This window comes from Bufo bufo, chromosome 9 (genome assembly GCF_905171765.1).
Source record: "Bufo bufo chromosome 9, aBufBuf1.1, whole genome shotgun sequence".
In the NCBI taxonomy this organism is placed as follows: Eukaryota; Metazoa; Chordata; class Amphibia; order Anura; family Bufonidae; genus Bufo; species Bufo bufo.
Window position 1 is genome coordinate 215,191,271 of NC_053397.1, and position 19,693 is coordinate 215,210,963.

At 42.6% G+C, this 19,693-nt stretch overlaps 1 protein-coding gene across 1 annotated transcript in view; it reads left to right on the forward strand.

The window, feature by feature from the left end:
• The window catches only part of LRRC40 (leucine rich repeat containing 40), a 33,368-nt gene extending 19,313 nt beyond the window's left edge, over positions 1 to 14,055 (forward strand). The window contains exons 11-15 of the mRNA XM_040407775.1: positions 7,947 to 8,054; positions 11,335 to 11,445; positions 12,017 to 12,094; positions 13,001 to 13,186; positions 13,466 to 14,055. Coding sequence (XP_040263709.1) covers positions 7,947 to 8,054; positions 11,335 to 11,445; positions 12,017 to 12,094; positions 13,001 to 13,186; positions 13,466 to 13,571 — 589 coding nt within the window. The 3' untranslated portion in view covers positions 13,572 to 14,055. The remainder of the gene's footprint in view (positions 1 to 7,946; positions 8,055 to 11,334; positions 11,446 to 12,016; positions 12,095 to 13,000; positions 13,187 to 13,465) is intronic.
• Positions 14,056 to 19,693: the final 5,638 nt, after the last annotated feature.

Below are 19,693 nucleotides of genomic sequence, written 5' to 3' on the forward strand. Positions count from 1 at the left end.
CTAAATGCTATCTTTTAGTTTTTAATGATTTTGGCCACTTCTGCTGAGTACCACAGTGGTCTCTTTCTTTTTTTGCTTTTTACTGACAAGCCTAATGCAATTTTCTGTTGTCTTCAATAGTGCCACTTTTAAGTAGTCCCATTTTTCCTGGACTCCAATGAAATTGTTCCAATCTGATAGGGACTCGTATACCACTAATCTAATTTTAGAAAAGTCAGTTTTTCTAAATTCTAAAACTTTTGTTTTTGTGTGGTGTGACTCAGTCACTGTACTTATAGTAAACCACACTGATTGGTGATCACTAGATCCCAAGCTTTCCCCTACAGTAATATCAGATACCAAATTCCCATTTGTGAATACTAAATCTAAAATGGCCTCCTTCCGGGTTGGCTCCTCAACTACTTGCTGTAGAGATAATCCCAGTAGGGAATTTAGAATATCTGTACTCCTGGCAGAACTAGCTATTTCTGTTTTCCAGTTTACTTCAGAAAGATTTGAAGTCTCCCATAATGATAACTTCCCCCTTCAATGCCATTTTAGCTATTTCCTCAACTAGTAGATCATCTAATTCTTTGACTTGGCTAGGTGGTCTATATATCACACATACACAAGTTACCTTATGATTATCAAGCTGCAAGGTAACCCAAACTGACTCTAAATTGTTCTCGTTAACTTGTATCAAATTAGATTTTATGCTATCTTTCACATACAGGGCCACCCCTCCCCCTTTTGCCTTCTCTGTCTTTCCTGTATAGAGAGAACCCTGGTATGGTTATATCCCAGTCATTACTCCCATTGAACCACGTCTCAGTAACAGCCACTACATCTATATTCTCAGATGCCATTATAGCCTCAAGTTCATTGATCTTATTCCCTAAACGGCGAGCATTTGTAGACCAGAATCTGAGCTTGTCATTTCTTAACCTTTGTGCTACTGGCATCTTCTGGCATTGTTCCAGGGGGCAGTTAGACTGCTGGATTATCATTCTTTTGCCCCCCTTTCATAGTTTAAATGCTCCTTAGCAAATACTTGGAACTGTTCACCGAGGACATTCGTTCCCTTGAGAGAAAGATGCAAACATCTTTCTTGTACAGTTCTTTTCCATTCCAACAAGAGCTAACATAAGACACAAAGCCAAACCCTTGGTTCAGACACCATTCACCAAGCCATACATTGAATTCCTTAATGCGCATCTTCCTGTCATGCTGAAGGTTATGCACAGGCAAAACTGCAGAGAATGAAACAGTTGATGCAACCTCTCGTAAATCATTACCAAGTGTGTGAAAAGCTTCTTTCTCCTTTGAAACCTCATTGCAAGCCGGATCGTTTGTCCCCAGATGGACAATAACATCCACCTCCATTTCCTGCTTTGCTTGCCTAACAATATTAAGGATCCGTCAGCGGTAGCACCAGGGAGACATCTCACAACACCATTTTCCTCAAACTTCACACCTCTTATGATGGAATCGCCCACCAACAGCTGCTTACTATCAGTCCTCACCTTCTCCTTTTTGTCTTTGGCTGCAGTCTTACATACTTTAGGCATGGGAGATGATTGTTTCTCACCCACTGTGCTTGAGCCATCCTCCATGTTGCTCTTGCACTCTGAAAGTGCTGCAAATGAATTATGGAGAGCCACCGACTGTGGGACATGTCTTCTATCCACAACTGTCTACCAGAACCTGCAGTAACCCATCTTCCATTTCTAGGGGGCCTCTGTGTCAGTGGCATTGCAACGTTCTCAGCCTGAGTTTAACGGTTAATTTACAAATCTCATATTTCAAAAAGGTAATTTCCTGCTGCATTATGGAGAGCTGTCTACAGATCAGACAGTATCCAAACCTCTGAAGAGTGGAACCTGAAATAAAAACACAATTCCTGCACAGAACGAGGTCTGCCATTGTAAAGAGGGGAAAGATTTTAAACAAACAAATCTTACTTGTTTAGATTGTATCCACACCAGATTATCTCCTGAATATCTCCAATGCACTTATAAAAATCAGCACTTGGAAAATTCAGCAAGCTATAAGCACTCAGAAGAAATCCAGGCCGGTATCACATGGTCCGTGTTCCACGGATGTGTGCATGAGGCTTAACGCACTCACAGGACTCTGAGATCCCTCCGACAAACAGGACCGCAGCCCCATCCACATCACAGCACGGGATGTAGATCCGGCAAGAGCTGGAACCAAATCCCGGCCTGGACTCAGTGTGCGTCCACAGCGGAGGGAGCACAAGGACGGCCCCGGAGACGCCGACAACGACTCCATTATCCCCCGGACAGGAGAAATAATCCGGGACAGCAGAAGGGCAGTGATCCCGCAGTGACGGCGGATACAGGCGGCAACGAGGGACATTTCTCTTCAAACCCAGCGCTGCTTCAGTTTTATTTAGTCACAAAATAAGTTTACAAGAGAAGAATCATGAGATGAATGATGAGCCTGGACCAAACATCCTGGGGAAGGGATCTCAGTTCTGTCAGCTGCAGCGCAGGGATTATACACACAGTGACGTCACAGTACACTGAGGAGATGCGGCACACAGTGACGTCACAGTACACTGATGATAAACACTGAGGAGATGCTGCACACAGTGACGTCACAGTACAGTCGTGGCCAAAAGTTTTGAGAATGACACAAATATTAGTTTTCACAAAGTTTGCTGCTAAACTGCTTTTAGATCTTTGTTTCAGTTGTTTCTGTGATGTAGTGAAATATAATTACACACACTTCATACCTTTCAAAGGCTTTTATCGACAATTACATGACATTTATGCAAAGAGTCAGTATTTGCAGTGTTGGCCCTTCTTTTTCAGGACCTCTGCAATTCGACTGGGCATGCTCTCAATCAACTTCTGGGCCAATTCCTCACTGATGGCAACCCATTCTTTCATCATCACTTCTTAGAGTTTGTCAGAATTAGTGGGTTTTTGTTTGTCCACCCGCCTCTTGAGGATTGACCACAAGTTCTCAATGGGATTAAGATCTGGGGAGTTTCCAGGCCATGGACCCAAAATGTCAACGTTCTGGTCCCCGAGCCACTTAGTTATCACTTTTGCCTTATGGCACGGTGCTCCATCGTGCTGGAAAATGCATTGTTCTTCACCAAACTGTTGTTGGATTGTTGGAAGAAGTTGCTGTTGGAGGGTGTTTTTGTCCCATTCTTTATTTATGGCTGTGTTTTTGGGCAAAATTGTGAGTGAGGCCACTCCCTTGGATGAGAAGCAACCTCACACATGAATGGTCTCAGGATGCTTTACTGTTGGCATGACACAGGACTGATGGTAGCGCTCACCTTTTCTTCTCCGGACAAGCCTTTTTCCAGATGCCCCAAACAATCGGAAAGAGGCTTCATCGGAGAATATGACTTTGCCCCAGTCCTCAGCAGTCCATTCACCATACTTTCTGCAGAAGATCAATCTGTCTCTGATGTTTTTTTTTGGAGAGAAGTGGCTTCTTTGCTGCCCTTCTTGACACCAGGCCATCTTCCAAAAGTCTTCGCCTCACACCTGCCTGCTGCCATTCCTGAGCAAGCTCTGCACTGGTGGCACTCCGATCCCGCAGCTGAATCCTCTTTAGGAGACGATCCTGGCGCTTGCTGGACTTTCTTGGACGCCCTGAAGCCTTCTTAACAAGAATTGAACCTCTTTCCTTGAAGTTCTTGATGATCCTATAAATTGTTGATTGAGGTGCAATCTTAGTAGCCACAATATCCTTGCCTGTGAAGCCATTTTTATGCAACCCAATGATGGCTGCACGCGTTTCTTTGCAGGTCACCATGGTTAACAATGGAAGAACAATTATTTCAAGCATCACCCTCCTTTTAACATGTCAAGTCTGCCATTTTAACCCAATCAGCCTGACATAATGATCTCCAGCCTTGTGCTCGTCAACATTCTCACCTGAGTTAACAAGACGATTACTGAAATGATCTCAGCAGGTCCTTTAATGACAGCAATGACATGCAGTGGAAAGTTCTTTTTGGGATTAATTTAATTTTCATGGCAAAGAAGGACTATGCAATTCATCTGATCACTCTTCATAACATTCTGGAGTATATGCAAATTGCTATTATAAAAACTTTAAGCATCAATTTTTCCAATTTCCAATATTTATGTAATTCTCAAAACCTTTGGCCACGACTGTACACTTATAACCACTGAGGAGATGCTGCACACAGTGACGTCACAGTAAACTGATGATAAACACTGAGGAGATGGGGCACACAGTGACGTCACAGTACACTGATAACCACTGAGGAGATGGGGCACACAGTGACGTCACAGTACACTGATGATAAACACTGAGGAGATGCTGCACACAGTGACGTCACAGTACACTGATGATAAACACTGAGGAGATGCTGCACACAGTGACGTCACAGTACACTGATGATAAACATTGCCCATGTTTTGGTTCTAGACTTCTTTGTATGTTAATTTAAGAGGTGTTATTTTTGTCGCTGAAAATGAGGTTTTATAAGGTAAAAAAAAAACTTTTTGCTGGCTCCTAAATTCCAAGGAAATTTGTCAAGCCCTGCCTTAAGGGGTGTAGTTTCCAAAATGGGGTAACTTTTTGAGGGTTTCCACTGTAGGGGTACGTCAGGGTTCTTCAAATACAAAATGGTACCTATAAACCATTCTAGCGAAATCTGCCTCCAAAATCCATATGGCGCGCCTTTCCTTCCGACCACTGCCACGTGCCCATAGAGCAGTTTACCGCTACATATGGGATATTTCTGTAAACTGCAGAATCAGAGTAATATATATTAAGGTTAATTTCGCTGTTAACCCTTGCTGTGTTGCAAGAAAAAAGTGATTTAACATAAAAAAATCTACCAAAAAAGTGAAATTTTGAAATTTCACCTCCATTTTTCTTTTAATTCTTGTGGAACACCTCAGTGGTTAACAAAGTTTGTAACATCAGTTTAAAATAATTTGAGGGGTGTAGTTTCTAAAATGGGCTAATTTATGGGTGGCTGCCATTACATAATCGTCTCAAAATCACTTTATAACTGAATTGGTGCTTAAAAAAAATGGTTTCAGAAAATTTGGGGAATGTTGGTTGATAACCATTTTCTGAGGTATTACTATCTGTCTTAAAAGTAGAGAAATTCAAATTTAGAAAATGGTATTTTTAATTTTTTCCAATTTTTGGTAAATTTTTGATTTTATAAATAAAAGGTGAAATATATCAACTCAAATTTACCACCATCATGAAGTACAATGTGTCACCATGAGAAAACAATCTCAGAATGGCCTGGATAAGTAAAAGCTTTCCAAAGTAATTACCACATAAAGTGACGCATGTCAGATTTGCAAAAATTGGCTTGGGATTTAAGGTGAAAAGTGGCCAGGTACTGAAAGGGTTAAACACTGTATATATTTAAAGGGAGTCGGTCATCAGCATTTCACTTTTTTAACCCTTCCCATAGCTCCCTAGCATGCTTACATTTAATAAAAACGTTACCTCTGGCATCAATCCTGGACTTATAGAAGGATCAAAAACTATCTTTATAACTTATGCAAATGAAGGCTCGCAAGTGCCCAGGGGCGGCGTTACACTCGTAGGTGTCCTGCTTGCTCAGCCTTTTCATTGCGTCCCCCCGCCCCTTCCTACCCTCCGCCCGCCCTTTCCTTCTGACCGCCTTTCTACTAACTTGTTATTCCGCCGAGATCCTGCGCACTCAGTCTGTCGGCTGGCGCATGCGCACTGCGATGCCCATTCCTTGTATGGCATCACAGTAATTAATGCGCATGCGCCGGCTTCGCGCCGTTAGCCGGCGCATGCGCAATAGTTACTGTGATGCCGTACAAGGAATGGGCATCGCAGTGCGCATGCGCCGGCCGACTGCCTGAGTGCGCAGGCGTGGGATCTCGGCGAAATAACAAGTTAGTAGAAAGGCGGTCAGAGGGAAAGGGCGGGCGGAGGGTAGGAAGGGGCGGGGGGACGCAATGAAAAGGCTGAGCAAGCAGGACACCTACGAGTGTAACGCCGCCCCTGGGCACTTGCGAGCCTTCATTTGCATAAGTTATAAAGATCGTTTTTGATCGTTCTATAAGTCCAGGATTGATGCCAGAGGTAAAGTTTTTATTAAATGTAAGCAGGCTAGGGAGCTGTGGGAAGGGTTAAAAAAGTGAAATGCTGATGACCGACTCCCTTTAAATAATTTTTTAGGGACCTTGATATTGACGGCCTATCCTTCGGATAGCCATCAATATCAGATTAGACCTACTCCCAGCAACCCCACGATCTGATGTTGATGACTAGTTGAGCGAACCTGCCTTTTGGCAGGTTCGAGTTCGGGGTTTAAATGAATTACTTAATGGATTCTGTTCTCAGTGCAATCAGTCTGTGGCCATTCACAAAGTACTGTAAGGCCCCTTGCAGACCAGCGAGTGTCTCGCTGCGGACGCGCAGCAAAGCACCCAGCCTGAACTCCCAGTGCTGCTGGGTTCATGTAGCATTATATTGATTTATGATGCTATGTAATCCTTACAGTTCTGGAATGTATTGGATAACACTGACAGCATTATGTCAGTGTCCTCTAATACATTCCAGAACTGTAAGGGTTACATAGCATCATAAGTCAGATCTCACCAGTCTTCTAAGAAGTAAACGAAAGCCTTCAGCAGGACACGGCCTCCAAGGAAACAGCGCGGAGGAGAGGCGTGGCAGGGGAACCCACGTGGGGGCAGCTGGAGGGAACAATATTGCAGCAGGGACACAAACAGTGCTGGCCTCAGCCAAAGCCATCCACAGCAACCCCCCCGGGAAGCACCACTTCATCCACACGGAGGTCCCGTTGGAGACGGGCAAACTCTGGAGCTCAGGCTGCACAACCGGCATTGGACATCAGGCGGTCCAGGAGACACGGTGGAGTGAGGCAGCAGGAGAGAGAGTAGGCGTGACTCCTAATCTACGTCATCACTTCATCCATCCATGATCATAAGTCAATATAATGCTATGTGACCCCGGTATCGCTGGGAGTTCAGGCCGGGTGCCTCGCTGCGAGTTCGTCTGCAAGGGGCCTAATAGTCTTCAGCTTTAACCTTCTATCTTTATTAAAAAAACATAATGTGTTATGTAAGGGCTCTTTCACACTTGCGTTGTCCGGATCCGTCGTGCACTCCATTTGCCGGAGGTGCCCGCAGGATCCGGAAAAACGCAAGTGAACTGAAAGCATTTGAAGACGGATCTGTCTTCAAAATGCGTTCAGTGTTACTATGGCACCCAGGACGCTATTAAAGTCCTGGTTGCCATAGTAGTAGTGGGGAGTGGGGGAGCAGTATACTTAGCGTCCGTGCGGCTCCCCGGGCGCTCCAGAATGACGTCAGAGCGCCACATGCGCATGGGTGACGTGATCCATGCGACACGTCATCCATGAGCGTGGGGCGCCCTGACGTCACTCTGAAGCGCCCGGGAGCCGCACGGACGGTAAGTATACTGCTCCCTCGCTCCCCACTACACTTTACCATGGCTGCCAGGACTTTAGCGTCCTTGCAGCCATGGTAACCATTCAGAAAAAGCTAAACGTCGGATCCGGCAATGCGCCGAAACGACGTTTAGCTTAAGGCCGGATCCGGATTAATGCCTTTCAATGGGCATTAATTCCGGATCTGGCCTTGCGGCAAGTGTTCAGGATTTTTGGCCGGAGCAAAAAGCGCAGCATGCTGCGGTATTTTCTCCAGCCAAAAAACGTTCCGGTCCGGAACTGAAGACCTCCTGATGCATCCTGAACGGATTTCTCTCCATTCAGAATGCATTAGGATAAAACTGATCAGGATTCTTCCGGCATAGAGCCCCGACGACGGAACTCTATGCCGGAAGAAAAGAACACAGGTGTGAAAGAGCCCTAACAACCCAAAACAGAACTGATGTGAAGCCTAGCAGTGAATAGAACCTCATAAGTGGAAAATAATGTTGTCATGTTATTTTGTCTTTAGTGATAAGCAAGCTTTGGCCATACCTGATGCCGTCTTCAATACAGTCGGGAGTTCCCCCATCACAATTGTAAATTTCAGCAAAAATCAGCTGACGGAAGTTCCTTTAAGGTACAGTGTAATGTGTGCTATGTAATGTTCTGTGACAGGACATTTCTGAGCTGTAATATAATCAAGAAGTAGAAACCGCACTCAGGAGAACGACTGTCTCTATCTTTTGACTACATTACTTAAGTCAGTGTTTCCCAACCAGTGTGCCTCCAGCTGTTGCAAAACTACAACTCCCAGCATGCCCGCACAGCCAAAGGCTGTCCGGGCATGCTGGGAGTTGTAGTTTTGCAACAGCTGGAGGCACACTGGTTGGGAAACACTGACTTAAGATATATGGTAAAGGGCTCCTGTTAGACGTGCACCAGCCAATTCGCTATGTACACCCTTGGGGGCAATTTTTTATTATTATTATTGCATTGTACTTATTTTGAGCTAAAAATCTTTTTTCAGTTGGTCTTTTATTAAAAATATGGAATCAATTTTTTGTGTACAGAGCTGAGATGCTGTAGTTGCAGCCTGTGGAATTTCTGTCTTTTCCGTCATCTGGGGAGCAGACAGGCTCCTTATCTCTGACATTATAAACACTCAGGGACAGGGCTCATCCCAGGTTAATTTGCATATGTATCAAATCGGTTTTTTTTACACAATAAAAGCACACAGAGCTATGGGGACTAGGTATTGCGGATGTTCTAGCGGCCATCTAGCAACCCATGTCCTCACAAAATCCCGGTGACAGGTTTCCTTTAAAGCTCATTCATTATGTTACTGATAATAATGTGGCTTAAATAAGTGTTTATGGGCTCATGCACACGAACGTGTGCTGGCCGGGCCCGTATTCCGGAAGGTCTGGTGCGGAACAGAGGCACAGAACCCCATGGAAGCACTACGGAGTGCTTCTGTGGAGCATCTTTCCATGCCTCCGCACTGCAAAAAAATAGAACATGTTCTATTTTTATGCTGTGCGGACGGATCACTGACTCATTCAAGTTGAATCGGTCTGGATCCATCTGCGGAATCCACATGGATGTTGCCCGTGCATTTGGTCCCCAATGCACGGAATGGCCGTGTGCATGAGCCTTATGACAAAGTGAAAGTTTCAGTCACACAGTTAGAAAAACGGTTAACAGTTTGACAGAATGGCTCAATATTTTAAAAATATCATTATTTTTAGCCAAAAATGAGTAATATGCAATCATAAACAAAAATTTCCTCCAAAGGTGTAGATGGCCTTTTACAACTGTTATGCCTAGTGCAGGGCCTGAAGAGGCAGAGCACGATTTCTATCCCACGTGTTCAATGAATTTCTTTGTCATGCTGTCCCACCCCTCCTGACCTCCACTAGATGTAACCATTTTATTCTGAAGTGTTCCTTTAAAGAGGACCTTTCATAGGTCCAGACATTATGTAATAACTAGCAGGATATGTAGGGCACTGTGCACCGATTTAATATTACTTACTAGTTGGTCTGGGCCCCCCGCTGTTCCCCCCTGCAGTTTTCCCGGCTGGTATGCTAATGAATGGCATCGGTACAGGGAGGAAGAGACTGCCCTGTTTCTCAATGTACGTCTCCTTCTCTCTGGCTGTAGTGCGGTCCAATCACAGCGGAGAGCGTCACAGCCTGGGTGAAGAAAAAAACTCCCCTTCTCCCTGTGATTGGACCGTGCTACAGCCAGAGAGAAGGAGACGTCCATTGAGAAACAGGGCAGTCTCCTCCTCCCTGTACCGAAGCTATTCATTAGCATACCAGGCGGGAAAACTGCAGGGGGGCACAGCGGGCAAACGGAGCTGCGCCCAGACAAACTAGTAAGCAATATTAAATCCGTGCACAGTGCCCTATATATCCTGCAAGTTATTTCATAATGTCTGGACCCATGAAAGGTCCTCTTTAACTGGACCATTGAGATACTGCAGCCTACAACTAAAATACGGGGAGTTTTAGAAGTGCATCTAAATGTCATAACCTTTACTTGATATACTTTTTTTATACTTCTTCATATGGATAAATTCCTGCCAGTTTGGCCTCATGTACATGGATGTGCCGTTTTTTGCGGTCCACAAAAAACGGAAGCCGCCCGTGTTGCCTTCTGCAATTAACGGAACAGGCGCCGGCAATATAAAAGCTTATTCTTGTCCGCAAAGCACGGACATGTTATATTTTTTTTAGCGGGGCCGCGGAACAGAGCCACGGATGCGGACAGCACACGGAGTGCTGTCCACATCTTTTGCTGCCCCATTGAAGCGAATGGGTCCGCATCCGAGCCGCCAAAACGGCGGCTCGGATGTGGACCCAAACAACGGTTGTGTGCATGAGGCCTTTCTCGGATGTTCCTGTGATTTCTTAGAGGCTTCTCTTGCTGGCTTCCATATGCTGCCTATTATAGATGAATGCTGTACATAAACCTCAGCAGTAAAAATTGGTAAAATACGAGAAATCAAATCCAAATGATTTTCTAAAATCTTTACAAGCGCTGGGGGAAGCAACGGATAATTTCACAGCAATTTCGGAGTCAAGAGCCACCTTGTCAAGAGTCCTTGACATGAATTTTAAAACCTTCCCACTTAGTGTAAAGAGATTTCTGAGTTTTCTCCTGGGTGTCTTTACCCAGCAGGGAAGGTTTACAGGCTGCGTTTGGAACCATTTTCTTCCCTGTTTATACGGAGTTTCTACATATTTTTTTAAAGTAAAAAATCATTCTTGTATAAATCTGTATATTTTTGCAAGTAAATATTTTATAGCTTTTTTTTTTTTTTTTTTTTTTTCCTGCAAGGTTGTGCCTTTCATTGAAATAAATGGAAACTCTTAGGCCTCCTGCACACAACTGTTGTTTTTTTTCCGTTTACTGGCCGTTTTTTGCGTTCCATATACTTAACCGTTCATTTCAATGGTTCTGCAAAAAAAAAGGAATGTACTCCGTATGCATTCCGTTTCCGTTTTTCTGTTCCGTTTAAAGATGGAACATGTCCTATTATTGCCCGCAAATCACGTTCCGTAGCTCCATTCAAGTCAATGGGTCCGCAAAAAAACGGAAGACATACGGAAATGCATCCCAATTTTATCTATGTAATTACTGTATATGCCATACGGAAAAACGGAACGGATAAATGGAAACACAACGGAAACAAAAAACGGAACAACGGATCCGTGAAAAACAGACCGCAAAACACTAAAAAAGCCATACGGTCGTGTGCAATAGGCCTTATGAGGAGGAGTGTGCATGGGGCATTATGGGCTGTTACGTGACCCCCAAAAATGCATATGTCCAAGATTAGAAGGGAAAAGTAAGGGATGGAGTTCAGATTGTGGATGAACCACAAAATATAATATTTGTTTTATTTACAGGATTGTAGAACTGAAAGATTCAGTGTGCGACGTTAATCTCGGCTTCAATAAAATCCCAACAGTTTCACTAAATTTGTGCATGCTACACAAACTAAAGCACCTAGATATGAGGTAAGCACTGTAATATATATTTTAAGATTTTTCCTTCTTTTAAAATCAGAATTATTGCAGCCACACTTGCCCATTGGCTCTCTGTGCTATTCATTTGAATGGGGCTGGGCTGCAATACCAAATACATCCTGTGGACCAGAGTGGCACTGCATCTGGGGAAATTAGACTTTATTTTATTTTTTTTATAAACCCATACAACCCTTTTTAAAATGCAAATACCTGTTTGTAGCCGGAATGATTTAATCAAGAGCTGCACGTGACACGAACGCAGTTCAGCTGAACTCCCATAATGCAATGGGGCAGTTAGTTTTTCCTACATTAGATTATGGCAGATGTGCAAAGACATCACTTCCTAGATTGCAAATCACCAGGACAGACTGTGTGCGGACATTGAGCCGGATGGAAATGCTTGAACATTGCTGCTCTGGAGTATGCAGAACTGATTGCAATAAAAAAAAAAATAAGTAGCAGATATAAATCTGACCAAAGGTTGACATCTTGAGTCTTGACATTCATGCAGACATGTTGTCACGTGGTGGTGAAGCATGTTTGTTTTTTCTTTTTAATGCAGGAACAACTTACTTGGGTCTCTCCCGGATGAGCTGGAGGCGCTGACTCGGCTGCAATCGATCATCCTTTCTTTTAACAGGTTGTAACTCTCGTCTCCAGTTTACCAGTGTTCTACCATCGATGAAACATTTACTGTGCTTTGCATTTAGCTCTGTAGGGGGAAGGGTTCTTATTTTAACTGCAAAAGATGGGACCCAAAAAGGATCCCATATGTTCTGTATTATCAGGGTAAGGCCTCGTTTATATACAGCCATGATGTCTGTGCATTTTAGCCTCTGTATTACAGCCACAAATCCTGACAGCTCATCTAATGATCCAAACTTACAGCACATTGATACCTGTGATGCTGTTAGTTTGGGTCATAGACTTGCAGTCGGGCCAGGATTTGCAAATGTAGTACAGATGCTAAAATGCACCCACCTTACGGCAGTTTGATTGTGCTGAAAGAAAACCATGGCCTCAAGCTAATTACTTTTACCCTTTGGGGAAGTTCAAAGGGATCAATGTACATTATCGTGTGTGTGTATGTAATGAGAGATGAGATATATATATATATATATATATATATATATATATATATATATATATATATATATATATATATATATATCTCTATGTCTCATCATCATATATAACATATAAAAAAATAAGAACCACATAACTTCCAAAAAGAAATGTGTTATTACACCAGGTACGACGTTTCGATCCTCTCTATTGAACCTTTTTCAAGCAATGACAATGAAAAAGGTTCCATAGTGAGGACTTAAACGTCGCACCTGGTGTAATAAACACATTATTTCTTTTTGGAAGTGCCGTGGAACTTTCTTATTTTTGGATCGCTAAGGGACCAAACCATCCTTCTGTGGCTATGGTTCCCAGGACAGGATCTAAAGAAAGAAACCTTTTAATCAAAATTGCATATACTTGCCACTAAAGATATGGCAGAATTTTTATCATGCTTTCTAATGTTTTGTTTTTTTGCCAGATTTAAAACATTCCCTGATGTTCTGTACCGGATCCCCACACTGGAGACTATACTTATTAGCACCAATCAGATTGGATCCATCGATCCTCTGCAATTAATTAAGCTTACCAAACTCTCCACCTTGGACCTCCAGAATAATGACCTCCTGCAAATTCCTCCAGCCCTGGGAAACTGTGAAAATCTAAGGTGAGAAAGGGGGTCAAAATTGGGGACTCCACCTCTTACATTATTACCTCCATGTACAATTAATAGGCCATATGGAAAGGGATTGTCCAAATCGCCAAATCTTTATTTTTTTATTTTTTATACATGGTATAAAATGCAAAATGCTCTCTGCTTTCGTTTAGGCCTAATGCACATGACATTCCACATTCCTATAATAGGGCCAGGATCCGCAGTTTGCAAACTGCAAAACGGATACGGTCGTGTGCATGAGGCTTTAAAAATGTTTTTTTTTGTCTACAGATCTCTGAGCCTGGAAGGAAATCCCTTCAGAAACCCCCGAGCTGCTATTTTAGCCAAAGGGACGGCAGCTGTTCTTGAATATCTACAAAGTCGCATCCCCACCTGATCGATGGAAAATAGGGGCTTTTAGGACTGTCCGTGTGACAACATGCTTAGCTGGAAAGGGATTGTTCTGACCTTCACAAGTTTTACTGCCATATATTATCTTACACTGTGAGCAGAGGTTAGTGGAGGGGGACAGGCCTCTTCTGCCCAACATATATAAATTTAATTTACTCCAGTTTTCTGAAATCTATGCCAGGCCACTAACGGGCAGTGTTTCACAATATGGCCCCTTTTATTTATTTTTCTCCCCGTACTTTGATATTATACCTACCCAGTAATTTCTCTGCCTAAAATATTTTACAAATGTCTGCTCTTTCGCGTAATAATTTTTCATGACGCCATTTAGTCGCTCCTCTCTGCTTAATTTAAAGGCCATCTGTCAGCAGATTTGTACCTATGACACCGGCTGACCTGTTCCATGTGCGCTTTGCAGCTGAAGGCATCCATGTTGGTCCCATGTTCATATTTGTCCGCATTGCTGAGAAAAATGTTATATTATATACAAATGAGCCTCTATGAGCAACGGGGGAGTTACCATTACACCTGGAGGCTCTGCTCTCTCTGCAACTGCCGTTTCCTCTGCACTTTGACAGGGTCAGGCAGCGAAAACCTCATCACCCCTGATCCTGTCATGCAAAGGGCTTGGCAGTTGCAGAGAGAGTGCACATGCAACAGGTCAGCCAGTTTCATAGGAAAAAATCTGCTGACAGATGCCCTTTAAGGGATACTCCACTTTTATACATCCCGTCATGTTATAAATCTACATGTAATATTGGCTAACTTTTGTTGTCAACTTGAGGTAAATCTTCTTCAACTTGAGGTAAACCTGAGACCAAACTTAAAAAGAAAACCAAAAGAATTGTGATTGCAGCTTCGGTTATGAATAAAGTTTTATATGGCATGTTATGACTCAAGATCCACCCAAGTCTGCTGATGGTCAGCATATGAATGAAGTGCTGCTGTACAGACATTTTTATCCTTCCAACATCCAATGTGACATTTTCCGCTTTTGGCCGGCGTTCTTCTTTAAGATGGAGCACAAAGGTAAACTTAGAAATAAGAACATTGAGCACTTGTGTAATAAAATAATTCTCACTTTCTATAAATGCAACGATGAACATCGTTTTGGTTTTCAGTCCAAAATTCTATTCTGATTTTAGAATTTAACTTTATAGCAGTCGGAACGCCATTTTTACTGTAATCTCCTCCATAAACATGATATGAACACATTTTGCCTGCTGCCACCACTAGGGGGCTCTTACTTCATGCAAATTTATTTAGTTCTCACTGAATTCAATAATAATTTCTATGCAGTGAGCTCCCCCTAGTGGTGACACTTCACCTGGCACACACACCCATATACTGTCGTACAGAGGATTCAGAAGTTGTATTCTTGCAAACTTTTGTTTTGCTGTTCATGTGGCTGCCTAACCAGAGTATAGTCAGTTGTTGTTTTTTTTTTGTAATGCAACATTTTCTATGGAAAAAGTGCAAATATGTGTGAACTAGAGGAAATGGACATCTCGCTGCTCTGTGTTCAGCCAAGCATGTGACACTAAATGTTTATCAGTAAAACCTATCGCCTATTGGACATCTATGACACTTTGCTGACGTTTTTAAAGAGGTATTCCGACAGCAGGGGATGGCATAAGTGTAACTTACTGATCTGCGGCTTCTGACTTCCAGGAACCCCACAGTCGGGTAAATAAAGGGGCCGAATTGAGCTGGCTGGGAGCAGTGGCACTATGCAAGGACAAAATTTAACAGCAGGGCAGAAATGTCTTTCATGGTTTCCCTTTTTGGGTGTTTTGGAAGAAATAAAACTTTTTTTTTTTTGAGTGGGTGCAGGAGAGCCAAAGAAACGCAGTGGTGAGATGTTATAAATTGCCTTACAAAATTTTTTCTACTGCCGTTCCTGGTGTTTGTCTCTTGGCTTCTTTTTTTTCCCCAAGCTGCAGCATGCTCTAGGTATGGCATTTTTCAGACTTGATCAGTCGATCATGAGGATGACTGGAGTCTGTCCACCACATATCTGAAATTGATGACCTATCCGAAAGAACTGCACCAGAGAGTTGTTCAGTTTGAGCCACACAAGAAGCAATGGCAGAATTATGTGACAACCTGCACTTACCCTTTCAACCTATTCCTTGTGGACTTGCATAGAAAATCACTGAGAAAATTCTGCAGTTTTCACATTGGCCACTAGATGTCACCACAGTAGTCATTCAGATCTTGTTTTACAACCTGCTGTGAAGAAATATCTCGAACCGACAATGATTTTGATGTATTGCACTAAAACGAAAGAATCCATTCAGCCACGACTTGTACAATAATCTGACATTTTATTTTGTACAATAGACTTTTTTTTTTTTCTTTTTTTCTATGTTATTGAAAACACTTGAATACTGAAAAAAAGTTAGAACTTCAAAGCCTTAAAAATGGTCCCCTGCTGTACATGGCACAGCGTTGATCTAGTCCCTGTATTTGGTTGTATATATACAGAAAGCATCTCCAAAAGTTTGTGCCCCCTCCATCTACAATGTCCCCATTTCAGTCATTTCTAGCATACATTTTTCAGCTAGAAGTATACATGTTGCCATGTGCAAAAGAACCAAACAAGAAAATTGATTGCACAGAATCAATAAAGTGTAAAATATATATATATCCCCCTCTGCAGGTACAGGAAAAGCAGCGTTCAAGTTCAGTAAATTTTCCATACTTCAAAAACGTGTAATACATTCACAGGTTATTGGAGTGAAGCGGCGAGGACACGCCGCCGCTTTATCTACATCCACATAATGAAAAGTACATTGGTCTTTATTATAACAGAGAATTTCTTTAAACACTTACAAAATGACAAATCTTCATATTTAACCCTAAATCACAACTTTTTGTTAGAAAAACTTTTTTTTTTTGTTCCTGCATCAATTCTGTACACATTTTCTAAGCACGATTTATATATAATTATTATTTTTTATGTGTATAAAAGCTTGACTTTCAATATTAAATAAATCCCATTACAGTCTGCAGTTACTCCCTGGTAGAATTTTATTTTTTTTCTTCTTTAATATATTTTTTGTAAAAAAAACAAAACATCATTTGTTGTAATTCATGATTTAATAGACTTCATTATTTTAAGAGGATTAAACGAAATCTCAGTAGACCTGCTGACCAAGCACCTTTACCGCCCATATGGTCACAACGGAGCCGACGACTAATACCAGATCTGTACTTCAAGGGACGGCTGAAAGGTTTTCACATTGAGATAAGTGTCGGATGTGCTATGAGTTAGCAATGTGGGGGATCTGAAACCTACATGGGCTTTGAAGTTTACTATAGTCTATTCTCTGTTACACCTAGAGGCTCTGCTTGCTTTGCACCTACTGTGCCCTCTGCCATCTGACAGGGGCAGGCTGTGAAAACATCATCACACCTAGCTCTGTCAATCAGACTGCAGAGGGCGTTGCAGTTGCTGAGGAAACAGAGCCTTTAGGTGTAATGGTAACGCCCCTGTTGCTCCTAGAGGCCATTTTTCATATAGTAAAACTACATTTTTCTCAACTATGCGGGCACATATGAACATGGGACCAAGACAGATGCCTTCAGCTGCCAAGCGCACATGTAACAGGTCAGCCAGTGCCATAGGTACAAAACTGATTACAGATGCCCTCTAAGCTGACCATACACTTTAGATACCTGCCGGATGAACACTTGCTTGAACAATGTTAATTCCTCTCAACCCACCTATACACATGCAAGCTCCAACAGGTCTGACCATTCTTCCCTTCCACCCCAACATCTTACATCGGGTGAGAATCAAAGGGCCCCTTTACATGTCAACATTCATCTAATGTTTCAGGGCACCTTTACGTTCTTCCATCTGCCCTCTGCTTTTATTCTCTGCAGGATCAGACTACATAGGATTTGGTTGTAGTCTGTCACCATGGAGACACAGGTCTCCACAGGAGCTGTATACACAGTAAAAAAAAAAGTACTTTTTGTTTGTATTTTACATGCATTGAACCAATATAAATGGTTGCAAATACTCTTAATCCATAGACGTGCACCCCTTTCCTCTAATTTACCTGCTTGGGTCTGGCTGTGTCCCTGTAAATTGGCACAGGACTGCACGTGCATCTGTATCAGTTTTATTAGCCCCTTGAGTCATTGAAAATAATTGAGTCTGTGTTTCCATGAGTATATCTGGTCATCCGTGCCGTCTCCACCAGCTTCATCAACCCTTTTTGTTCTAATTAATGATGCTGGGATTCACAGTGCATGTTCATCACCTGATGTGACCTGGTACGGTAGGTGGCGGCTCTAAGTGCCTCTGCATTGGTTGGTCTGGCTTTTCTAAGCAGTGGATGGGAGCGCTAATTAACTGTCTGCTCTGCAGGCGTCTTTAGGTGAATTATATTCATCTGCAGTTGCCTCATTCAGACCTTCTGTGTCCTTTTTGATACAATGCCTTTCAAACTGGGCACTAGTCCACAGTCAAAGTATGTACTGGTAGAAGATAAGTTGCATACGAATAATGAAAGGTCACTTTAATTTGGGATTCATGAAGTTTTTTTCTAATCTTGGAAGATATACAATAGGCTATAGAAAAAGTCACTTTGTAATTAGATTACTTATGATGTACTGCTTTACATCCTGTATTATACCCCAGAGCTGCACTCACTATTCTGCTGGTGGAGTCACTGTCTACACACATTACATTACTTATCCTGTACTGATCCTGAGTTACATCCTGCATTATACCCCAGAGCTGCACTCACTATTCTGCTGGTGCAGTCACTGTGTACATACATTACATTACTTATCCTGTACTGATCCTGAGTTACATCCTGTATTATACCCCAGAGCTGCACTCACTATTCTGCTGGTGCAGTCACTGTGTACATACATTACATTACTTATCCTGTACTGATCCTGAGTTACATCCTGTATTATACTCCAGAGCTGCACTCACTATTCTGCTGGTGGAGTCACTGTGTACATACATTACTTATCCTGTACTGATCCTGAGTTACATCCTGTATTAGACTCCAGAGCTGCACTCCCTATTCTGCTGGTGCAGTCACTGTGTACATACATTACTTATCCTGTACTGATCCTCAGTTATATCCTGTATTATACCCCAGAGCTGCACTCACTATTCTGCTGGTGGAGTCACTGTGTACATACATTACATTACTTATCCTGTACTGATCCTGAGTTACATCCTGTATTATACTCCAGAGCTGCAGTCACTATTCTGCCAGTGAAGTCACAGAGTCCTAATTCCTCTAGATTATATTGGGAACATTCAACAAGCTTTTTGTCAGATGCCATAACCGAAAGCATGCAAACACTGAAAAAGTAGGGATTACTGGGAGCGGGTAATGCAGCATCTTTAAAGTTTGCATATGAGGCTCTAGATGACAAAGGTGGATTCGTATGTACCGAACATTTTATGTCCCTGACAAATCTGCTGCAAAAGTCAAGTCTTGCATGAGGATTTGGATGAAGATTTTCTGAAATGTAAAGGGTGTAATTCATGGCAAATCTGAATCAAAATCTACACGTAAGACATGTACATGTCAACAATCCTAGTTCTGCCGATTTCCAGCAACAGCAGATGCTTTGTATGGGGTTAGTGGCGGCATAGAATGCTGGGAAAGGGGAATGTTCCAGTTTAGGGTACCGTCGCCAGAACTGCCTGCCGTATCCGTCAAAACGTATGCAAACTGATGGCATTTTAAGACTGATCCGGATCCTGATCCGTCTTTCCGGTGTCATCCGGAATCTGAGGACCCCATGTTGTGGTCAACTGAGCACCGCTGATGTAACCAATTATTGAGATGTGCTACATTATAAAGGTAACTGTGTGTGGCAAACGCCTAAATGAATGACTACACTGATATGAAGGTCTAATGCAGGGAAAATAAACCCTGGTCGGCATTGTAATCCAGATTCAATGACCATTCAGTGATCTCTATAACAATTTTTGCGAGATGGAGACGACATAGCAAAAGGGGGGAAAATCTGACTACAGATTGTCGTCTTCTGAAATTGTTACTACGGTAACCGCTGCAGAGACCCGGTGGAATGTGCAAAGCAGGGAATGCAATTTCAATGTTA